Raw genomic sequence first — 19,533 nt, 5'->3', positions numbered from 1 at the left:
TTTGGTTTTATGGCCCACAGCTGCACTGATTTACTGATCAGCATTGTCTCCAAACACGGCAGTGAAAAGAAACCTCTGAAATATCCACTGTACTCCGCCTGTCTCGTCTTAAATGAGAAACAGACAATTGCCTTGTTTCCATATATTATCAAGCAAATTATAAGCGTACTTTTGAAAGCTCACAAAAAACCAAAGGAATCAAAATGCTAATCTGGTGCGACTCCATGAAACCGAATTAACTAGGCTCAGTGAAGTGTAATTTCATCAGAAGAGGAGGCGGTGTAGGCTAAGATGTAAAAACAGAGGCTAGAGGTTAACAAACCAGGAGACAAAATGGAGAGACGTCTTCAGGAATTACTTTGGATATTGCGAAATAGCTGTGATGTTTCTTTCGTGGATCATAGACAGCGGTAACAGCTAATCAACCATGTGAGCTAAACGTTCGCTACGTCAGTGTTTATCCGGTAAACCTGTTTCCGTCAAGCATTTTGCGCATTAACCGGATTCGTCAAGAACAAAATCCCATCTCAAATCATGGAATCTGTCCCCACTGAAATACCTACCCTGCAGCATGTGGGCTGCTGTTTTGCCACGTGGCCCCACAGACTTTTTGGGGGAAGTCAATAGAGTTGTCCACCCCATCTTTGTTTTTTGTGAAACCTTTAAAAATTCAATGACCAGTGAGAATAAATCAGCACCATGTGGCTCAAGACACGCACAGGGTGAGATGAGCAGTATATTCAGGTCTGTGAGTTTGACCAAACACTGGATGTTATAAGATATTGGAATAAAATTGTAATCAACCAGAGAAAGTTGACCCCCTGCAGAGAGAAGCAAGCTGAGCTACATTTTAAAAAAAGCTTTATTCACACGCTTTTTTTTATATTTCATCAGCCTGTACGTTCTGTACTAAAAAGGCCTCAACCAACACATACACACTTCAACTTAGTTAATTCAGGAATGCGCGCACACACACACACACAAACGCACAAAAATACTTAGACATTATACAGTATAAAAGCTGTAATTGAAAAACCCAACGATTCAACCACAAATACACTCACACAGTAGACTTGCACTTTGGATGACATGTGTTGACGTGCAGATTGTTGTTCTACAAACATTTCTAAGCTACGCAGCTGCTTTGTTGTTGGTTGAGTGAAGCCTGGTTTCAAACATAAAAGTTCAGTATCTGGCAAATTTGGCAATCACAGAAGATTCAGGTTTTTTTTTAAATTGAGACATTTTACAGGGGAGTTTGGTTGGTTTGTGACTCAGTATAACCAGTTGAGATTTTAAGCAGCTGATAAGAAGAAAATCAGACTCATATTAGCTTTTTTCCTGACTTTGAGGTTGTTTTAAGGTTTTTTGTTGGATGTGACAAAGTGCTAGCTATCTTAGTTAATCACTGCTTTGAGGAGTGTATCAATCGTCCAGTACCGATCAAACTGAGTCCGTACCACCGAGTGTCGAGTACATTAAAATCTACATTTCCAGATTTATATATTTCGATTTCTTTTTTTCAGGGAGCCAATTTTAGATTTAGTTTTAGTGTTTTAGTTTGTCAAGTTCATCAAAGTGCTTTTGTAGGGCTGCTTTGTGTGGAGCCAAAATTTCAAAACGAAGCGATTAAGGAATTTGGCTTATTTGGCCTCTTCTACCCGTTTAACAGACAAAATAATCATGTTCCTCTATGAGGGTGTTGAACACTTGTCTGCTAAAGAGACATATGAGGCGTCATAGAGTAACATGATTAAGGTCGTCAATGGGAGCTGTCAAACATTTTCTCCGTCAGAAAAACGGTACAGAGACGGTATGACACTAAACAATTCCCTTCTTGGTTGTGCAGAAATTATGGTAGAAATTTCTACCTTCTGAGATTTCATGGTCAACATGGAAACACTGCTAGTTACTACCAAATAAATAGCTTCAAAACTTGTCTAATTTGGAAAATTTGATTAGTAAAAAATGTAATTAATAAAGCAGGTAACCTGAGTCTCGAAAAAAAAAAAAGAAAATCAGCCGTTGGCTTTTAAAGCTGTTTTTACGTGAAGTCCTTCGGCCTCTGAGACATTTTATTAGCATTTCATTAGCTCCTTCCTTTTTTCTTTACTTTTGGCTTTTCCTTCCTTCCCTTGTAACAAAATGATATCACGTGCGTGTCGCTTTGACAATAATTAAAAGCTGAATTTCAGACTTCAGCAACTATGAATCATCCTCAGTAACTTCTGGACTTGAGAACATGAAAAAACAAATTCAAACATATTCCTTTGGTGTAGCTGGTAGTGCTTCAGTATAATTAACTGCATTTTTTATATGGAGTTTGGCAAGTATGAGACACTGGCATTAGACATTATCTCCACTGTGTAAACAAAGATGAATGCACCGCGAGATTCGGAGTGTGTTGGCTAAAGGCCTGACGGTGGCTGGAAACTCAAATCCTGAAAGGGTGGTTTAAATCCTTCAATTCAACAACACCCGATCAAGCCACTCTTGCAGTCGGCCTTGGGTCTGTGGCAAATTCAACTCAACTGGATAAAATCTTTTGTTCGTACGGTGCAAGAGAAAACCTTTTTTTTTTTTTCCTTCTACCAAAAGCTCAAATGTGTAACCACTAAAATCTTCTTTAAACACCTATTTCAGTACCAAAAAAACAGAAATATTAAGGGGAAAACAGAAAAAAGGAGTGAAGATACATGTACTGCAGGTCCACACCACATTGCATGAGTAAACTGATTAAAGTGCTCAAAAGAAAAATGGGACTAAAAGACGCAAAGCGCAGATGAAAAGCAGCGGGAAAAAAAGACAAAGAAGCGCCCCGCTGAGTGTTAGTAGATATGTATCAAGTGCATTAACAGAGAATGGCCGCTATTCTGAGTGGAGCCTTTCCACTCATTCAGGAGCTTTCATGTGCCTGCTCATAGCAAAAGGTCGGTTATTCAGAATGAGCCAAAGAGCTTAGCTATATACCTTCAAAGGCCTCACGGAGCATCTGCTGTTATGAACGTATATAAATAGGTTTTTAATAGAAAAGTGTAAGAGGGGAAAAAAATGGAGTATTGAAAAGAGAGGTGAAGAGAAGAGAAAAAAAAAATTATAAAAAAGGGGTTGAGTTCTCCAGATGGGAACTCTTTTGTTCCATCTCTCACAGAAAGCAGTTTGTAGAGAAGAGCTGAGACATTGTCGTGTTACGTCATCGATGCAGGTAAAACAAGGTTCAACCCTTCTCTGTCCCCCCCCCTAACGAGGTCGGTGAATTAGAGGCGAGCGCCAACGGCTTTCTGAGTCGGGAGTCTTCCTCCTGGACAGAGAGACAAATTTGAGATTTGTTTTAAAGGCGGGGAGAGAACCCAAACACAATTTATTCTTGCTGAGTGTTTAGAGTCCAACTGACAGCTTGATTCTCACCAAGAGTGTCTTCCAATGAGTTCACCATCACCTTGTTGACCTTTAGAGTCCCCTGCTCCGCTCTGAAAGAAAAACAACGAGGCACATTGGTTATTTTCAGCACCAAAGTAGGCTGGACTTCCACTGAAAATTCGTAAAAATGACACTGTTTCTTGAAATAGAACCTGTTGAATTTTTTACTTTTCACTTTTCATCAGCACAAATGTACTGGGAGGCTGACAGAAATCACAAGCTTAGATTGTGGTGGAAATTCTTATTGAGATGTGAACAAAAAGAGATAAATTAACAAAAGGTTGTCTTTCTGCACGTTGATAAAGTGGTATAGTAGAAAAATAGAGAATAACAGAGTCAATCCATTTCAGCTGAAAGGTCAGCCTCTTCACACCAGGGCGTCCTCGGTGAGTCTGACAGTGAAAGTCAGTTTAGAGAATAAACAGGAGGACAAGACAAAACAGGAGGTTTAAGAGTGAAACACAAGACTTCTAAACGGCCTTCAAAGTGTCACACAACCTACACAGGACTGATAACATCCTGAGAACAAAATATTAGATATATGAGGAGTAATAGTAGGGATGTCGATATGGGAACGCAGACCCAAGGCCAATTTTTTTTTTTTTTACGTCAGAGCACAATTTGTGGCAGAACTCAGACGCCCGTGTAACGTTGCACTGGCAAGCCTTTGGATAAAGTGTCTGCAGTGTGGAAATAACTTAAATTAGAAAGCGAAAGCAGTCCAATGGCGACTTGTAACATCTGCAATACGACCGCTTTGCGAGGGGGGTAACAAAAGAGCTGCATGTAATACTACTCATTTGGTACGATAAAATATTACAGAGAAGGTAATTAAATGAATCACTCTGGATAACCAGCTCATCTCTGTGGCAGAGGATCAGGGCTTTCTTCGTCATCTGGAGTTTTTGAATCCCCGGTATGCCATACCATCTCTGCATTACATTACATCGAATCCGCTTTCGAGTTACAGCGTGCCGGTATGCACATTAGTTTCATGGGTCACATACAGCAGAGCATGTGAAACAGGCAATCGAGGAGATGCTAAAGTCGTGTGAAATAGACAAGCAATGTGTCCACATCATTTAACATAAGGAAAATGAAAAGTAATGGATAATGATATGGAGGTACCAAGCGTGGGCTGTGTCACACACACACACACACACACACACACACACACACACACACACACCCACACACACACACCCACACACACTTCAGCTGGCTGTACACAAGGATCTGCTATCACAGTGCAGCGTCACACACTCACCACACAAGGAAGGTGGAGGCCAATGTTGCAATAGCATATGCAGAATAACAAAGAGCCATATGAAAGTATATACTTTGTTTCAACAAAATAAAAAAAACCATTAAGGAACAGCTCGGATGCAGGTATTTTTTTTTCTTAATGCAGCTGTATAATCCAGGAAAATATTAGTTCAGGCCAAGTATCAGATCGGGTCTCGGTATCGACAGATACTAAGTATTAAAGGACTCGGATCGGGACTCGGTATCAGCAATTATATGTGAGGTTAACACATGTCCTCAACAGGAACACAGATGAATAGGTCACCTTTGAAAGCTTAATACGACCCTTGGTACGGCTTACTGTAAGGAGGTGACCTCTGGTGGACGTAGTCATTATGACGGGAGCAAAGGAGGAAGTCAGGTGACATATAAGCGTGTTCGCTTCTTGAAATCTACTGACATCTGTTATTGTTTTTTTAATCTCCTGATTATATATAACATTGTGTGTGTATTTTTATCAAGCTCAAGCTTTTTAATAAAGATTTGGATCTTACTCAAGTGTCATTTTTTACATTTTTAGTTAAACAAGCATTTTTTGTTTTCTTATACAAAGAGTCTAATAACAGAAGGTGTAACCTGTACAGATGGGAAAGCTCTTTGAAGCAATTTTGTGATATTGGTCTAAATAAATCACTTTGTCCAGTGAATGCAACATTCATTTAGAGCTTGATGACGAAACAAATGGGAAAGTATGTGCAGGGTTTTCCCTTCCATTATAAGGTTTAGGCGCAGCACCCACAGCGTTTTTGGCAGCATGTAAGTCAAATGAATGTGAAATCAATGTGGAGAGGATCAAAACTAATTAAACAACTATTCCACGTTCTAATTACATGCACTGAAGTTATCCCACAAACCAAGAGAAAATACTGTAACTGAAGGATGATCAGAACCAACTTACGCTTTGATTTTCTGTACGGCTCCGAGTCTGAGCAAAGCTGTATTAAAGGACTCGGATCGGGACTCGGTATCAGCAATTATATGTGAGGTTAACACATGTCCTCAACAGGAACACAGATGAATAGGTCACCTTTGAAAGCTTAATACGACCCTTGGTACGGCTTACTGTAAGGAGGTGACCTCTGGTGGACGTAGTCATTATGACGGGAGCAAAGGAGGAAGTCAGGTGACATATAAGCGTGTTCGCTTCTTGAAATCTACTGACATCTGTTATTGTTTTTTTAATCTCCTGATTATATATAACATTGTGTGTGTATTTTTATCAAGCTCAAGCTTTTTAATAAAGATTTGGATCTTACTCAAGTGTCATTTTTTACATTTTTAGTTAAACAAGCATTTTTTGTTTTCTTATACAAAGAGTCTAATAACAGAAGGTGTAACCTGTACAGATGGGAAAGCTCTTTGAAGCAATTTTGTGATATTGGTCTAAATAAATCACTTTGTCCAGTGAATGCAACATTCATTTAGAGCTTGATGACGAAACAAATGGGAAAGTATGTGCAGGGTTTTCCCTTCCATTATAAGGTTTAGGCGCAGCACCCACAGCGTTTTTGGCAGCATGTAAGTCAAATGAATGTGAAATCAATGTGGAGAGGATCAAAACTAATTAAACAACTATTCCACGTTCTAATTACATGCACTGAAGTTATCCCACAAACCAAGAGAAAATACTGTAACTGAAGGATGATCAGAACCAACTTACGCTTTGATTTTCTGTACGGCTCCGAGTCTGAGCAAAGCTGCAAGAGAGTTCTTCTGGAGGTCCGACGACAACACCTCAGTGTATCTTAGTCTACCTGGAAAACACAAACGCACAAGACACGGTGAGAACATTTTATAAAGGGCTCAAGGTAAAAACACGGGCAGGAATGTTCTGACAAATGAGAAACTTTTAAAGAGAGAAAACCTGCTAAAAGGTGTTTGATGATGAACTTTCGGACGGCAGGAACAAACTGCTTTTCCGTCAGATTCTCAGTGGCCTCTTCACACAGGAACCGGCACACCACCTGACAGGCACACACACACGAGCAACTGTTAAGATTAATGCTGTGTTAATAGCACCCTCTAGAGGGCAACGACAGTTTAACACTCAACTGCTCCCTACAGGAGTTTTGATGCTATAAAACAAATCTGTTAAAGAAAACACGCATGATGTCTGCATGTACTGTTACTCATGTGCATTATATGCGACACATGCATCTACAGTACCAACTAGTTTTCTATTTTTTGTATTAAAGATTGGTCATGCAGTGCAAAAACCCTGTTATTACATGAAGACTTACAAACGCTCTATTATATCTTAAAGGATTTTACCTTGCAACACTTTGTAAGGCAACATTTAAAATCTACTCTCCATTTACAAAGCTGTACTCTCCCTCACCTGGTATCCCTGCAAGAAAGGATCTAGCATGCTGGTGAGGAAGGCCACTGTTCTCTGTCCTCTTTCCGTCACCAGAAGCTCCTGTTGGGTAACCTGCAGAGCTCCGGTCTTCACCAGCAGGTAGCAGGCCTCCTCAAAGTCCTACAAGACATGAGTGATATATGAAATCGGTGCTGCATCCCTGAAAAACCATTCAGGTTTCTGTAATTGTTGTTGTCCTCACCTGCACTGTAGCTCCAGGACAGAGGATGAACTCATTGGAGAACATGTTCCTGAGGAAGCTGAAACTGTTGAAGACCTCCTCTGGAATAAAAATTAAAAGAAACACATTACAATTAACAGACAGCAGAACCAGCAAACATGTATTTAAGCCAGGAAAATCTACTGTTTTTTTGTGCCTATAATTTTGAGGTATAACAGAATAATTTTCAGTAAGAAATTTCAGAACACATTTGTTTTAGCACAAAGTCTCACTAAATGCAAAAGTTAATTAAAAAAGCAGAGAGCATTTACACAGCAGCGTGCGTCTTACGTTTCAGGTTGGAGGAAGCAGCATTGATGGCTGACGCCAGCAGAGCCGGTCGGAGGAACACGTGCAGCCCCTGGTTCCTGTACGAGGCGCAGGAGAGCACGATGACTGCCTGGCTCAAGAGCTCCTCTTCTGGAGTGACGGTGCTGTGAGGCTCCCCTGGTTTCACCTGTCCACCTGCGTCGAGTCAAAGTTTAAAGTCAGTGGATGACGAAGCAGTGAAAATGTTTTATGACCACTATGATGTGCTTGTAAGCAGACAGAAGTGTTTATTATTGTCTATGTTATCATTTATAACTCCTCCTCTGGGCACTTATAAATGAATAGATAATGAATGACAATATAGTTCCACACAGTCGTAATTATATAAAATAGGTCCTCATAAGAGAACTTAAAATTGTTGTCAAATACTGAGCAAAAAAAAAGTGACTAACCACATCGTAGAGTGTTGTAAACCATTTATTAACCTGTTACAGAGCTGTTCTAAATATTAAAGGGAGCGTTTAACCTTGAGTTTTCTGGTCATATTTCTGTTTCATGTAATGATGGATCATTTGGTGTTTTTATCTAGCCTGACCAATATCTGTCGGCCGATTTTGGCCGATAACAGATTTACTGGTTTCGGTTTATATGCATTTAGGATATTATAATTCAGAAAAAAGATAAAATATATATTGTTGGATCTATTTGTTGTCAGATTTTAGTTAATTTTTGCTAATTGACAGTTTTTGTTTGATTATTCTGGCTGTTTGTTTAGATCTAGATTTGAGTTTGATAGCATTTTCTTTGCTAGTCATTTGTTTAGTTAAATTATTTCCTTCTTTAGCCTTTTCAGTATTTTGTTTTGTTTTTGTTTGGGAATTTGGGTATCACTGTGGGCACCCTCACCTACACAGGTAGGACCATGACGCACTTGGGGGGGGCCTTTGGCTTTTTTACCAGAGCAGGAGAGGCCTGCAGGATTCATTTGTTCTTTGTTTGCTTGCTTTCTGGAAAATAAACCATAAATCAAAGATTGTTTGAATGGATTATTGTACCTGTGTACCTCAGGACCATGGCGCAGCACTGGCTCTTTGATTTACATTTCGAAGTTTGATTTAAAGTTTGATTTAAATTTTTTGACAAATGCCCACCTACAATATATATCATAATACAGTTTATTTTATTAAAATCACTAACAGAAAGTGGATGGTTAAAAACTGTAAAATTACAAAACTGTCAAAGCTATGGTCAATACAATTACAGACTGTCTTGCCTTTCTCTGAAGCAATCTTTTTAAAAAAAAAAAAGGTCCCACAATACTACCAGTAAGAAGAGTCATAGTGCAGGCTTTGTTTTTTTACACGGCTTAAAGGGCAGAAAAACAATGACCCTCCATTCAGTATTCATACTTTTTTACACAGAATGGCGTGATGGAATAACATTCACGCCTTGAACAGGCAGTGTGGAGGGGGGCTCCATTGAGTCTGCGTGCAGGCATTCACATGAGACAGCCATTTCATAGTGGCAGAATCGTCTTTCAAGAAGTGGCCTGATAGAAAAATTTCATTGCAAATTTACAAATCAAACTGTTGGCTTTTCAAACACACTGACTGAACAGCTCTCCTGACTGAATCAGACTCATCTCATGTTGCCCTGTGTGTACTGGACTGTGTAAGTGGTAGAAGCCTTAAATGTACTCAGTATAACTTAACTGTGCAGGATTGCAGCAATGTTACATGTATAATAAAAAAAAAAGAAACAAAAGACAGAAACAAAACACATAGTTCAAACACAAACCTTGTTCCACTGCCAGCTGGACTCTGCCCTCACAGACCCTCACTAGACCTCGATGCAGAGAAAGACTGGAGGACACCACCTCTGATGGAGGGACGTGGTCTGAAAGGGAAAGACAAACCAGAACAAACAGAATGGTTTAGTATTTAATCAAGATTTTTTTCGCCCCTTTAACACTACATTTTAAAATTCCATCAAAGCCTTCTTGTCAGTCAGCCCACACAGATATCCAGCAGTACCACTGAAGAACACTAAAAGCTGAGTACTGTGTTCATACCGGGCCAGTGGAGGAAGGCTCCGTACTCTCGGAACATGTCCCTGAGCCACACAGCTTGTGCAGTCAGCTCTTCTAGAACCATGCCCCGTTTCTGCCCCGCCGTCTGGTCCTGGTGGTGGTTCTGGAGCAGCAGGGAGGCCAGAAGGACCCACGGCTTCAGGACCATGTTCTCCTCCTGGGCTCGCACGAGCCTGTAGGCGGAGTCATTCACAAAGCTTTGGATCTCCTCGCTGGGTCTCCTGGGGATGTGTCTGGCAACAGAAAACATATAGTTGGTCAAAGATGCCGGTGAAAGTCACAAACGTGGACTATTTTTTTATTTATTTTTTTTAAACAGAAAAACAGTAAATCTTTAAAGATCATGAACACTCGCTTGAGTATTCGTGCTACCTTATACATCTACTCTACTACATCTCAGAGGCACAGGGATAGACAGAGAAACTCTGGGCCGGTTGATACCTTGGTACAAGGTTAAACTGGCAGCGATTAACTCTGCCCTGGGCTAAACTCCTCACAGACACTGGTTGACCGAAGTACACGTGGATGCTGCCGTAGTCCTCGCTGAGGACCTTTCTGGCTTTAAACAGACCCTAAAGTGGAGAAAATGAACCAGTGATGAGCAGTGCAAGCTGGGGTTTAAAAGACACATATATGCAGGCTTTTTCATATGCAAATGTCACTTTTGATTTTTCATTTATAAAACAAGTGGAATGTTTCAATGACTCACTGAAGTGGACTCTTTGGGTTTGGGAACACCCAGCATTTCTCTGGCATAAAGCGCCTCCTCCAAGATCCTCTCATAGCTGATACTGACAGGGACCACGTTAATGTCGTACACCTCCCCTTTAAGGTATGGATCCATGACTATATTCAACAGGCCTGCAAAAGGACACAAAGATCTATACTCACATCAGGGAATATCACCACAGAAAAATGACTAGGTTTACATTATGTACCAAAATACCAAAGAAAAAGAAAACACAGGATCGGATCAGTCCTGACCTGTGGATTCAGAATGTTGTTCTTCCATGTGAAGCTGGGAGAGTTTTCAGTTGCTTCTTCCTGTGACTTACCTAACTTTGGTGTTAAAGACTTGGACGTTCGGCTTCTGGTCCCCTCTAAGAAAAATTCAACGGGCGCAAATCCATTCTGAAAGGAAAAACAAAGATGTAAAAACCCAAAATAGTCTCTTCCGATGTTTTCAATCTACAATCTACAGACAACAATGTGACATATGCAAGTTGTGTGGGTTGTTCACTCTTGATTAAAGAACAGGGCATCATCCTCACCTTGAGCATGGTCTTGACATACTCTGAGAAGACCGACCAGTACAGTTTGTCTCCACCGAACGACCTGCGAATGAAAAAAGCTCCAGACATCCGCAGCATCTCGCCAACAAATTTCATCCCCATGAAGTCTGCAGGGACACACAAACTGTAGGGTTACATGCAAAAGTGATGTTGCATTGGAGTGTCTCTAATCTGATTGAAAAGGAAACATGAGAAATATACTTTACTGTGACAATGAATCAAATATTATGAGACACGTGGATGTCTTTATGGACTCACCCATGCCGGCAGCGATGACAGGCAGAGCGATGTCGTAGGTGTACAGGATGTACGACATCAGCAGGAAGTCCATGTAACTACGGTGGCTGGGTAACAGGACCACTGGGTGCTCCTGAATGGCCTGCTGGAGCTGACAACAAAGCAGAGAGCACATTAGCTGTGTATCTTTATGTGCCACAGTCATCTTGATATGATGACATTTCATGTGTGTGTTCTCACCCTCTGGATGCCTTCTTCATTGACACAGATGCTCCTGAACAAGGTTTTGAAAACCTTGCTGAGCGTGAAAGCAAAGAAGCGAACAGTGCTGAGCTGCAGACAGTGAGCCATCTCCTCCAAGATGGCCGACGCCTCCTCCTGAACGTCGTCAGCCGCCCTGCCCGTCTCTCTGGAAACCTTGACAATTCAAAAGACAATGTTATCCCGTCAGGTACAAAATAAATAAGTCCGAACATTTTTGGAATCTGGTAAATACATTCAACTTCTGAAATCTAGAAGATATTTATAACATATTTGTTTATGTTCTTACTTTTTTGTTTTCTAGTTTCTGTCACTCTGTATTCAGTTTTGTGGAGAGATTAACTACATGCCATCGTACAAGTAGCTGGCTGGTTGTTCAACACTTCATATTTTCATTACAATTCAATCAAATTAAATTATTTCTTTGCAATTTCTTGTGTAGTTAGCTACTGGAATTCCAAATAGTTTTGCGTCATAAAAGGAAAGTGCAAAGTACACATTTTTGCAATACACTCAACTGAGTGTAATATTTTGGTGCTGTGTGACTTTTTTTTGTTTTTCTTTTTGTTTGTTTTTAGTGTAAGTACTTTGAATGAGTTTTCCCAAGTAACCTTATTTAACCAACCTAGAATTCTCACTTGGTAGATTTGCTGTAACTCAACTTATTCCAATGTGATGTAACTGGTGGCTTGGGGAGCAATGATTTTAAAAATGCTTCCCCAACACAGTTTTTAGTTGTTCAGCTGTGTATTTATAGTCTGCTCAAATTGTTTTGTAGCTAATGTAATATTTTGCTCTAAATTAGGAAACTTAATACATTTCTACATTTCTGTAGCAACTTGATTGTGGTTTAACAGGTGCAAAAGCCGAGTCTCTCAATCATAAATACTTAAAACTGCACAAAACACTCTTTACCTTAATTAACCCGAGATCCATCCATCAAGTAAAACCAGAATATCAACCTGCTGTCAGTCCACTTCTAACTTACCTGACCGATGACATGGTGCAGTTGATCCGACTGAAGCACCATGCTCTTCAGCATGCTGGCTTTACAGGGCGCCAGTCCTTTGTAAAGAACAGGAGTGTAACATCGGAGGGCATATCGCAGGTCGCTGGAGTTCCTCCTCTCCTCCAGCATGTCCTCAAAGTCATCTCTTTTCTTCAGCATTGGGTCTCTGTGCTGGAGAGACAAGAACATCATATGCCTGCATTAGAATCAGACATTATCCATATCTCTAGTCTTGATCACAGTAGCCATAAATGTTTGAAGATAAGTGTTTATTGATAAATTTACATTGACAAGTAGTGACTAAAACCAGTTCAATGAGATCTAGTCCACAGTTTTTGTAGAAAGGTAAAAAATAAAAATAAAAAAGTGCAATGCCCTGATTTTGTCAATTTGACTAAAAAAGCCTCATGGGTTGACCAAATCTTGACAGTGAGGTTTTTCTGATACACAGAAAAATGTGGTAAAGGCTGTAAATTAAAGGGCACCAGTCTTTGCAACCAAAATGTGTGACCCTTTCTGAGACAAAAAAAATAAAGTAACAAGATGTAAGAATACTTTTACAACTACAAGTCCTATATTTAGAGATGTTCTTAGGTGAAAGCACAAAAGCATGGTGACTTTATACATTTTTGAGTTGGAGCTAATTTTACTGTTTTGTAACGTGTTTTGTGATTTGATTTCTAAAAACAGATAAACACTTCAAATTTAATTTGTTTGCTATGCATTTTGTATGAAAAATATTCTAAACATAACCAACGATTAGAGCTCAGAACTACACTAGAACAAGAAAGGTCCCCTCTGCGTAGTAGAGTAATGATAGGAAGTAGTAGATTAAAACACTATTTTACAACATCGCTGCATTTAAATGTAGTCAAGATTGAGCTTACTTGTAATCAAAGATGCAATATGAAACAATTTTAGTTGGAAACAATATAAAAATTAAACAAATTGTCAATTTAATGTGATAAAATAACAGTTTTGACTTTAAGATGACTCCGTTTTGTGTTGCAGAGGTATATATTTGGTTAGCATGATAACCAGCTAGCACTGCCCCATTCTGGTCCAAAGCTTCTGTGCTAGCGATGTTGGGACTGCTAACTGCACAGCTAACTGAGCTAAACACAGCTACAGTGGTTAATCTGGTTATATGCTGCCCCCTGCTTGGTTTGAATATGAATTTTGGTAGATGGCAAATTCTTACATATCGCACCTTTAGGTGTGCTCTGCAAATTAAAGTATACAGTTACATTATACATGTTCAACATAGTATAGAATATTAGCAGACAGTATTATCTGGAGTAGCAAGTGTTTCAACTGCAGAGTTGCATTTTTGCAGCACATCAGTAAATTTAAACAATTAAATCATTTCAAACCACAAGTACAAAAAACAGCGACACTGTAGCTGCATTGACCAGAAGAGTGTTGCACTAAAACAGTAACGAATTGGTGACATTAGAACAAAATGTCCGTTAGGCTAACTTAACGTTACAGAACATGTGAAATGTAAAGTGGTGATTGCTTAACAGTCCGTTGTAGCAGTGAAAAAATACTGCTAAGTAAAACATGATCCTTCCTAATTCTACAAGACGAAACACAATGTGTCGACATCCTGTTGTCACATTAATATAAATTTGGCAAACAGCTGTTTGAATTAAACGTCAGATGTCAGAGTGCAGCGAGCTAAGTGAGCGTTAGCATACGTACCGGATAAATAGCTTCGGTCGCCATACTTTGTCACACTTCAGCAACACATACACACTACATGAAGTGGAGTTGTAAGTGCACGAACTATTTCACGGTTCTTCCTCTTGCTATAACACTTTTAGTTGATTCCAGCACCTGAGGAACTTCTCATGGGCGTGTAAACTGGCATTTCCGTGGCACTTCCGCATCTACGGTAGCCGGGAAGGAACAACTCGGTTGTGCTGGAAATCCCACGTGTGTTCAAGGTTTGTTGTCATTCGGACCAGGACTGTTCTCGCTGACTTGAGTACTGAAACGTTTTATTTTTACGTCAACCCTCTCGTATCATTAGCCCAAAATGACCTCGAAGATAAACGGCGAAGCAGACGAAGACTCTCTGTTCCTCGAAAACGTCTTGGATAAACTTTATGACTTTGGTAAGTGGAGTTAGCTAGGTAGCTAACTTTACTAGCTTACTCTAACAGGCTGGTGTTTCCCGAGAAACACTGCTCCCTTTTTTCTGGTTTGTGTCAGCATGGGGCTGCTGCTACAGTATAGCAGATAAAGCAATAATAATGTCGCCGTTGTCTTAGTCGTGGCACTTTAGCTCAGCCAGGACTGTTTTACTTACGTTAATGGTAGCTAACGTTACCCGAATGCTAACATTAGCTGGTCACCTCTCACTGAAATCACATAAACATTCATTGAAAGCGAGTCGTTGCTTTTAATCCAAGTCCTGAAAGTGATAGCTGGTGAATCCAGTGGGCTGCCAGATGTTGCAGACTTAACGTTATTTAAAGGAACCTGTAATGAACAGAGGTGGGAGAAGTACTCGGATCTTGTACTTCAGTAAAAGCAGACAGTGTACAAATACTCTACTCTTATAAAAGTAATGCATTTCAATATAAAGTGCATGAATATACACGTAAAGCACCGAAGGTAAACGTACACTATGCAGAATGGCATATGTCAGAATAATGTCCGACAGTTACGATGAATATAAATGTGTTCATCACTTTCATGTTAAAGCTGGTGAAGGTACTTTGACTACTTTAATAGTGTTAAGAATTTCCCCTCTGATCAATAAACCTATTAATTTAACATCATCATTTCTTTGTTGATTATATTTAGTATGATTAAAATACATCTTCAAAGTAACTAGTGACTGAATTTTTTTTGCTGAATGCAGTGGAGCAAAAAGTGCAGTGTTTGCCCCTGAATTATAGTGGAGGAGAAGAATGAAGTGGCGGACAATGACAACACTCTGATTATGTTCAAAGCTCCTCTAAACTGCACTTAAGTACATTACTTTAGCAACCGACATGTTTACTTTCCACCTCTAATAAGGTTAATTAGTTAAAAGAAGAGAAGTATGTCCCCCAGCATTTAAACCATCTTACAAGTAGAGTGTGTACTGTTAGGCCAGCTGGATTTGTCTTAGTTTTAGTCTATATACCAATTCAGTTTAATAAACATAGTAGTTTTTTTTTTTTTTTCAACTAACTGCAACCCTAATAAAAAACAGAGTTAACGCATCTGTGACAGTGGCGATACAAACTGAACATCATGAGCTTTGGAATGGTAGAAGGTTTTTCATACTGTATTGCTTAGATTGCTTTAAATGAATGTGTAACTGCAGGTACAAGTTGTTACCTTATGCCTCCCAAGCCGAGCCAGGCTGTTGTCTGGATTGAAGATTGTAATCAGCTGCAACTAAAGGTTGTTTTTAATGTCAATTAATCTACTGATTATTTTCGCGTTTAATGGATTAGTTGTTCTGTTTATCAAGTGTCAGAAGATGGTGACAAATGTAGATCAGTGTTTCCCAAAGCCTGCTGATGTCGATGTCCTCAACTGTCTTGGTTTGTCCACAACCCAAAGTTACTCAGTTTACTTTCATAGAGGAGTAAGTAAACCAGGACGTAATGTCATTTAATAATGATAATAATAATGGTTGACACATAATGCATTAATTATTGCAGTTCTAAAATCAGAGAAAGAATATTTAGAGCGCCGAATAATTAATCATGTTTTACCAAAAGTTGCAGGAACTTGGATTAGCTGTATTTTGGGTGTATTTCGTGCTCATGTTGTTGACTTTTGGTGCAGGTAATGGACCAGCATCCAAAAAGAAGTCTCAGAAGAAGAAAAAACGAAAAAGATGTGAAGAAGAAGTTGAGGGAGAAGAGTTCTCAGCCGTCGAGAATATCTGCAGTGACCCTGAGGACAGCAGAGCGGATCATTTTGGCACTGAACACCAGCAGCAGCAACAAAAGACGGAGCGAACAGGTAGGCAGCTTGGCAACGAGCTGCTTAACAACACCACTCGCTTGTGACGCAGACCGAATATCCTCCACTGGCTCATTTAGTCTCCAGGAGTCAAGCCAGATAATTTGTCATGGCACAGTCATTTTTAAAAATGCTTCACTGGGCAGTTAAACTGATGCATAATCAACGTCTTATCTTAGCATCCCAGGCTCGGGACACACTGTGTGCACGCACAGTTCCATCCACCGCTCATTTCTGCACCCCTCTGTGTCGTGTCTCATTCAGGTCCAGCCACCCAGCAAGTGAGTCAGGTGGAGGTGGTCACATATCAGGACCCCAGGAAGAAACTGAAAACCAAGCAGACTCCAGCTCCTGACCAAGTGCCTGTGAGTCTACAGTATAATACTTTAAGTCCAGCAAAGTCTGATGTTATGATGGCCCAATCCTATTGGATCGATACGATATGGCTTGATCTCTGATGCGTTCATGTCAATGTCTTGTCACATTAGAGGTGAAGATCTGAGAGTAGCATAAAGGAATACGCGCATACGTAAAAGCCATCTAAAGAGGCATTACCAATCACTGGATTCTGGTTTATTGTGTAGGATATATGGGATGTCTGCCAGATTATTTTTCTTTGATGAACTCCCGATCATTCATCGTCCTATCTCAGGACACAAGCTTTGTCTTCACAACACTGAAATTAGTTTCTTCATTCCTGGTACGTTTTATGTGGTTTGCTCGTTAATAGGGTAACTTTTCATTGTTTTAATTATTGATTAATCTGCTGGTTATTTTCTCAATTAATTTTTTCATTTGGTGTTTTAAATGGCTGTTATAATTTCTCACAACCTTCGGGGGTGTATTCATATACAGGTAGCTTGTTTTATTTGACAAACATATGCAAAGATATTCAGTTTATTATCATGTGTTATTAATGCAAATGAAGAAAATGTAAAAATCCTGGCATTTGAGAAGCTTTAATCACAAAACCTTTCTCATTTCTGCTTGAAAATTAACTTCAACTATTTATAGACTACCAAAATAGCTTCTGATTAATCTTTCTTTGACTCATCAATTAGTCTATTCATCTTATCATTACAGCTCTACTCTTAAATATAAAAGTTCACTCAGCTCTTCAGTGTCATATCCAGGCTCTAAATCAGCACTAGCTACGTGCAAGGAGAATATGCAAGTGGCTGGTGGATTTGCTTCTCTCAACAGCAAATAACACAATGGTAATCTATTGAAAGGTGCAGTTTAAACAACCCAGAAACCTTTATTTTGCATTTTGCTCAAAACACCTAATGTGAGTCACAAACAACAATCCAAAACACGTCCAGATTCTCAGGAACGTCGGTTTTGCCTGTCTAAGATGTCGTCTTTGTTGGATTGCAATTTCATACAAAATACATTGGACGTTGTGGTTTTGAAATCAGAATTTAAGCAGTTTTTCTACTGAAAAATGTAATGTAATTAAATGTAATCACAGTTTCTGGTCTAAGAAAGAGTAGAAGGTGGTGAGAGTGAAGTGATTGAAAGCTGTTTTCCAAAGAGGAGTCACCTCATGTCTGGTCGCGAGAACTGACTGTATACCTTTTCATCCATCTAGTAAACTCTCATCTCGCCAACACAGAACCATTTTCAATTTGAGAAACTTGTCTTTTTCCAGTTGACATTTTAAGACCCGCCCTCCTCCATGCGACTGTGTGACCTCGAGTCCGTCTTCTCTGTGTATGTCCTTCTTGTCATAATGCATTCAACTCGTATTCCCTCTCTCCTCCTCTGATCTCTGTTGCCTTCGGGTGTGCGTGCCGTCTTCAAGGCCCTTCAGATGACGGAGAAGAAGCAAAGTGACCAGATGGAAGTTCTCAACTTGGAAAAGGTGTTTTAATAAGTTTCAGCATAAAAAATTGATCATGCGCCGAAAGCAAATGTTTAATTGCTGGTGACATGTAGAAAAATGCAATTATTCTAAATTCGTGTATGTTCTCCTCAGGCTCGTCTCGAGGTCCATCGGTTTGGAATCACAGGCTATAAAAAGGAGCAGCAGCGTGTTTTTGAACAGGACCGAGCCGTCATGCTGGGAGCCAGAGTAAGGAAAGATCCACAATGTACATAATTAATTAGCTTCACACTGCGAGGTTCTTTCATTAGTTAGACTTTTTAATAGCTTGGAGACAGAAAATTCCCCAACTAAAGTCTTGTCTCTTAATCAGGCGCCTAAGAAAGACTATGTGAACTACAAAGTGCTGCAGCAGCAGATCAAAGACAAGAAGCAGAAGGCGAAGGAGGAGGTCCAGCCGGTAAGACCTGCACCCTCAGTTAGCCTCAATCCACACTGAAGGGTTTCAGCTTTACTTATATACTCATTATAAGTACACGTGTTTTCTTTAGTGTTCTTCAGTTAATGCATTACCGGGACTTTTTTTTTTTTTAAAGTCTGCTATCAAATTCTTATTCTGCCTTTTCTTCTTCTTCTTCTTCTTCTTATACCTTCTGTCAATGCTCTGTAGGACCTGAAGAAAAAGAAGAAGCAGAGTGGTCCAAGGTGAGTGAGACAGCCACCGCTGAAGATATCCATCAGCATCAAAAACCAACATTTAATTTGGAAAACACAGTCTGGATTCAACACAGCAGCATACATTTTATCTTCATAATAGGGCTGGATGAATGGTACTTTCACAGAATTGACACAATTAGATTTTTGCTAAATAATCGGCGTTATGTGGTATAAGTGTGTGGGTGAAGACAAGTATTGGAACGAGTAGAACAGTCTGGTAAGAGCAGAAAATTACATTACTTAACTGTAACACAGCCTTTAAAACCAGGAACAGACAACAGACGCGGTCACGTGATAAAAACGATATCCACCAAGATGTGATGGTCACGATAACAGTATAATAATGCTATGTTGCCCAGGCTGAACCTTAGTATTTCAGGATATAATGCATCTTTCGTTACAAATAGTTCATTATAACATATGGATTGAAAACAGCACTAATATTTTAAACATCCTCCGTCAAGATTAAGCATTGAAAATCCACAATTACCAGATTTTTGTTTAACAGTCAGTCTTGTTCAATGTGTTTTCCTGTGCTTCCATCTGCACCAGGGACA

At 39.7% G+C, this 19,533-nt stretch overlaps 2 protein-coding genes across 4 annotated transcripts in view; one reads left to right on the top strand and one right to left on the bottom strand.

The window, feature by feature from the left end:
* Positions 1-844: 844 nt before the first annotated feature.
* gnpat (glyceronephosphate O-acyltransferase) lies at positions 845-14,352 on the bottom strand. 2 transcript variants are annotated; one of them, XM_030405846.1, is made up of 17 exons: positions 14,167-14,352; positions 12,442-12,633; positions 11,433-11,609; positions 11,214-11,343; positions 10,935-11,062; positions 10,719-10,794; positions 10,373-10,524; positions 10,105-10,235; positions 9,646-9,896; positions 9,372-9,470; positions 7,596-7,769; positions 7,287-7,366; positions 7,064-7,204; positions 6,590-6,689; positions 6,386-6,479; positions 3,409-3,470; positions 845-3,301 (listed from the first exon to the last, which is right to left on the bottom strand). In XM_030405846.1, the coding sequence occupies exons 1-17, from the start codon at positions 14,188-14,190 to the stop codon at positions 3,258-3,260; spliced, it is 2,055 nt and encodes a 684-aa protein (XP_030261706.1). In that variant the 5' UTR covers positions 14,191-14,352; the 3' UTR covers positions 845-3,257. The 2 variants fall into 2 exon arrangements, with proteins under 2 accessions (XP_030261706.1, XP_030261707.1); XM_030405847.1 differs by having other exon boundaries at positions 11,214-11,337.
* Positions 14,353-14,360: 8 nt separating this feature from the next.
* The window catches only part of fsaf1 (40S small subunit processome assembly factor 1), a 5,763-nt gene continuing 590 nt past the window's right edge, over positions 14,361-19,533 (top strand). Inside the window, exons 1-8 of one of the 2 annotated variants that reach the window (XM_030405849.1) lie at positions 14,361-14,582; positions 16,255-16,434; positions 16,699-16,799; positions 18,239-18,298; positions 18,413-18,508; positions 18,633-18,719; positions 18,930-18,964; positions 19,529-19,533. The exon at positions 19,529-19,533 is cut by the window's right edge and continues 134 nt beyond it. In XM_030405849.1, the coding sequence (XP_030261709.1) occupies positions 14,504-14,582; positions 16,255-16,434; positions 16,699-16,799; positions 18,239-18,298; positions 18,413-18,508; positions 18,633-18,719; positions 18,930-18,964; positions 19,529-19,533 (643 nt within the window). In that variant the 5' untranslated portion in view covers positions 14,361-14,503. The remainder of the gene's footprint in view (positions 14,583-16,254; positions 16,435-16,698; positions 16,800-18,238; positions 18,299-18,412; positions 18,509-18,632; positions 18,720-18,929; positions 18,965-19,528) is intronic. The other variant, XM_030405848.1, reaches the window with a different exon arrangement.

Source organism: Sparus aurata, chromosome 22 (assembly GCF_900880675.1).
Source record: "Sparus aurata chromosome 22, fSpaAur1.1, whole genome shotgun sequence".
Taxonomy (NCBI): domain Eukaryota; kingdom Metazoa; phylum Chordata; class Actinopteri; order Spariformes; family Sparidae; genus Sparus; species Sparus aurata.
Note: the sequence above shows the minus strand (reverse complement) of the source record. Positions and strands in the feature narration are given on the sequence as shown.

Bases quoted from the DNA above. Each gene is read 5' to 3' on its own strand.
- gnpat (XM_030405846.1), bottom strand. From the start codon at position 14,190: ATGGCGACCGAAGCTATTTATCCG. The intron at 12,634-14,166 runs GTACGTATGCTA...TTGTCTCTCCAG, and splicing joins CGACCGAAGCTATTTATCCG to CACAGAGACCCAATGCTGAA. The intron at 10,236-10,372 runs GTGAGTCATTGA...TCTCCACTTTAG, and splicing joins AACCCAAAGAGTCCACTTCA to GGTCTGTTTAAAGCCAGAAA.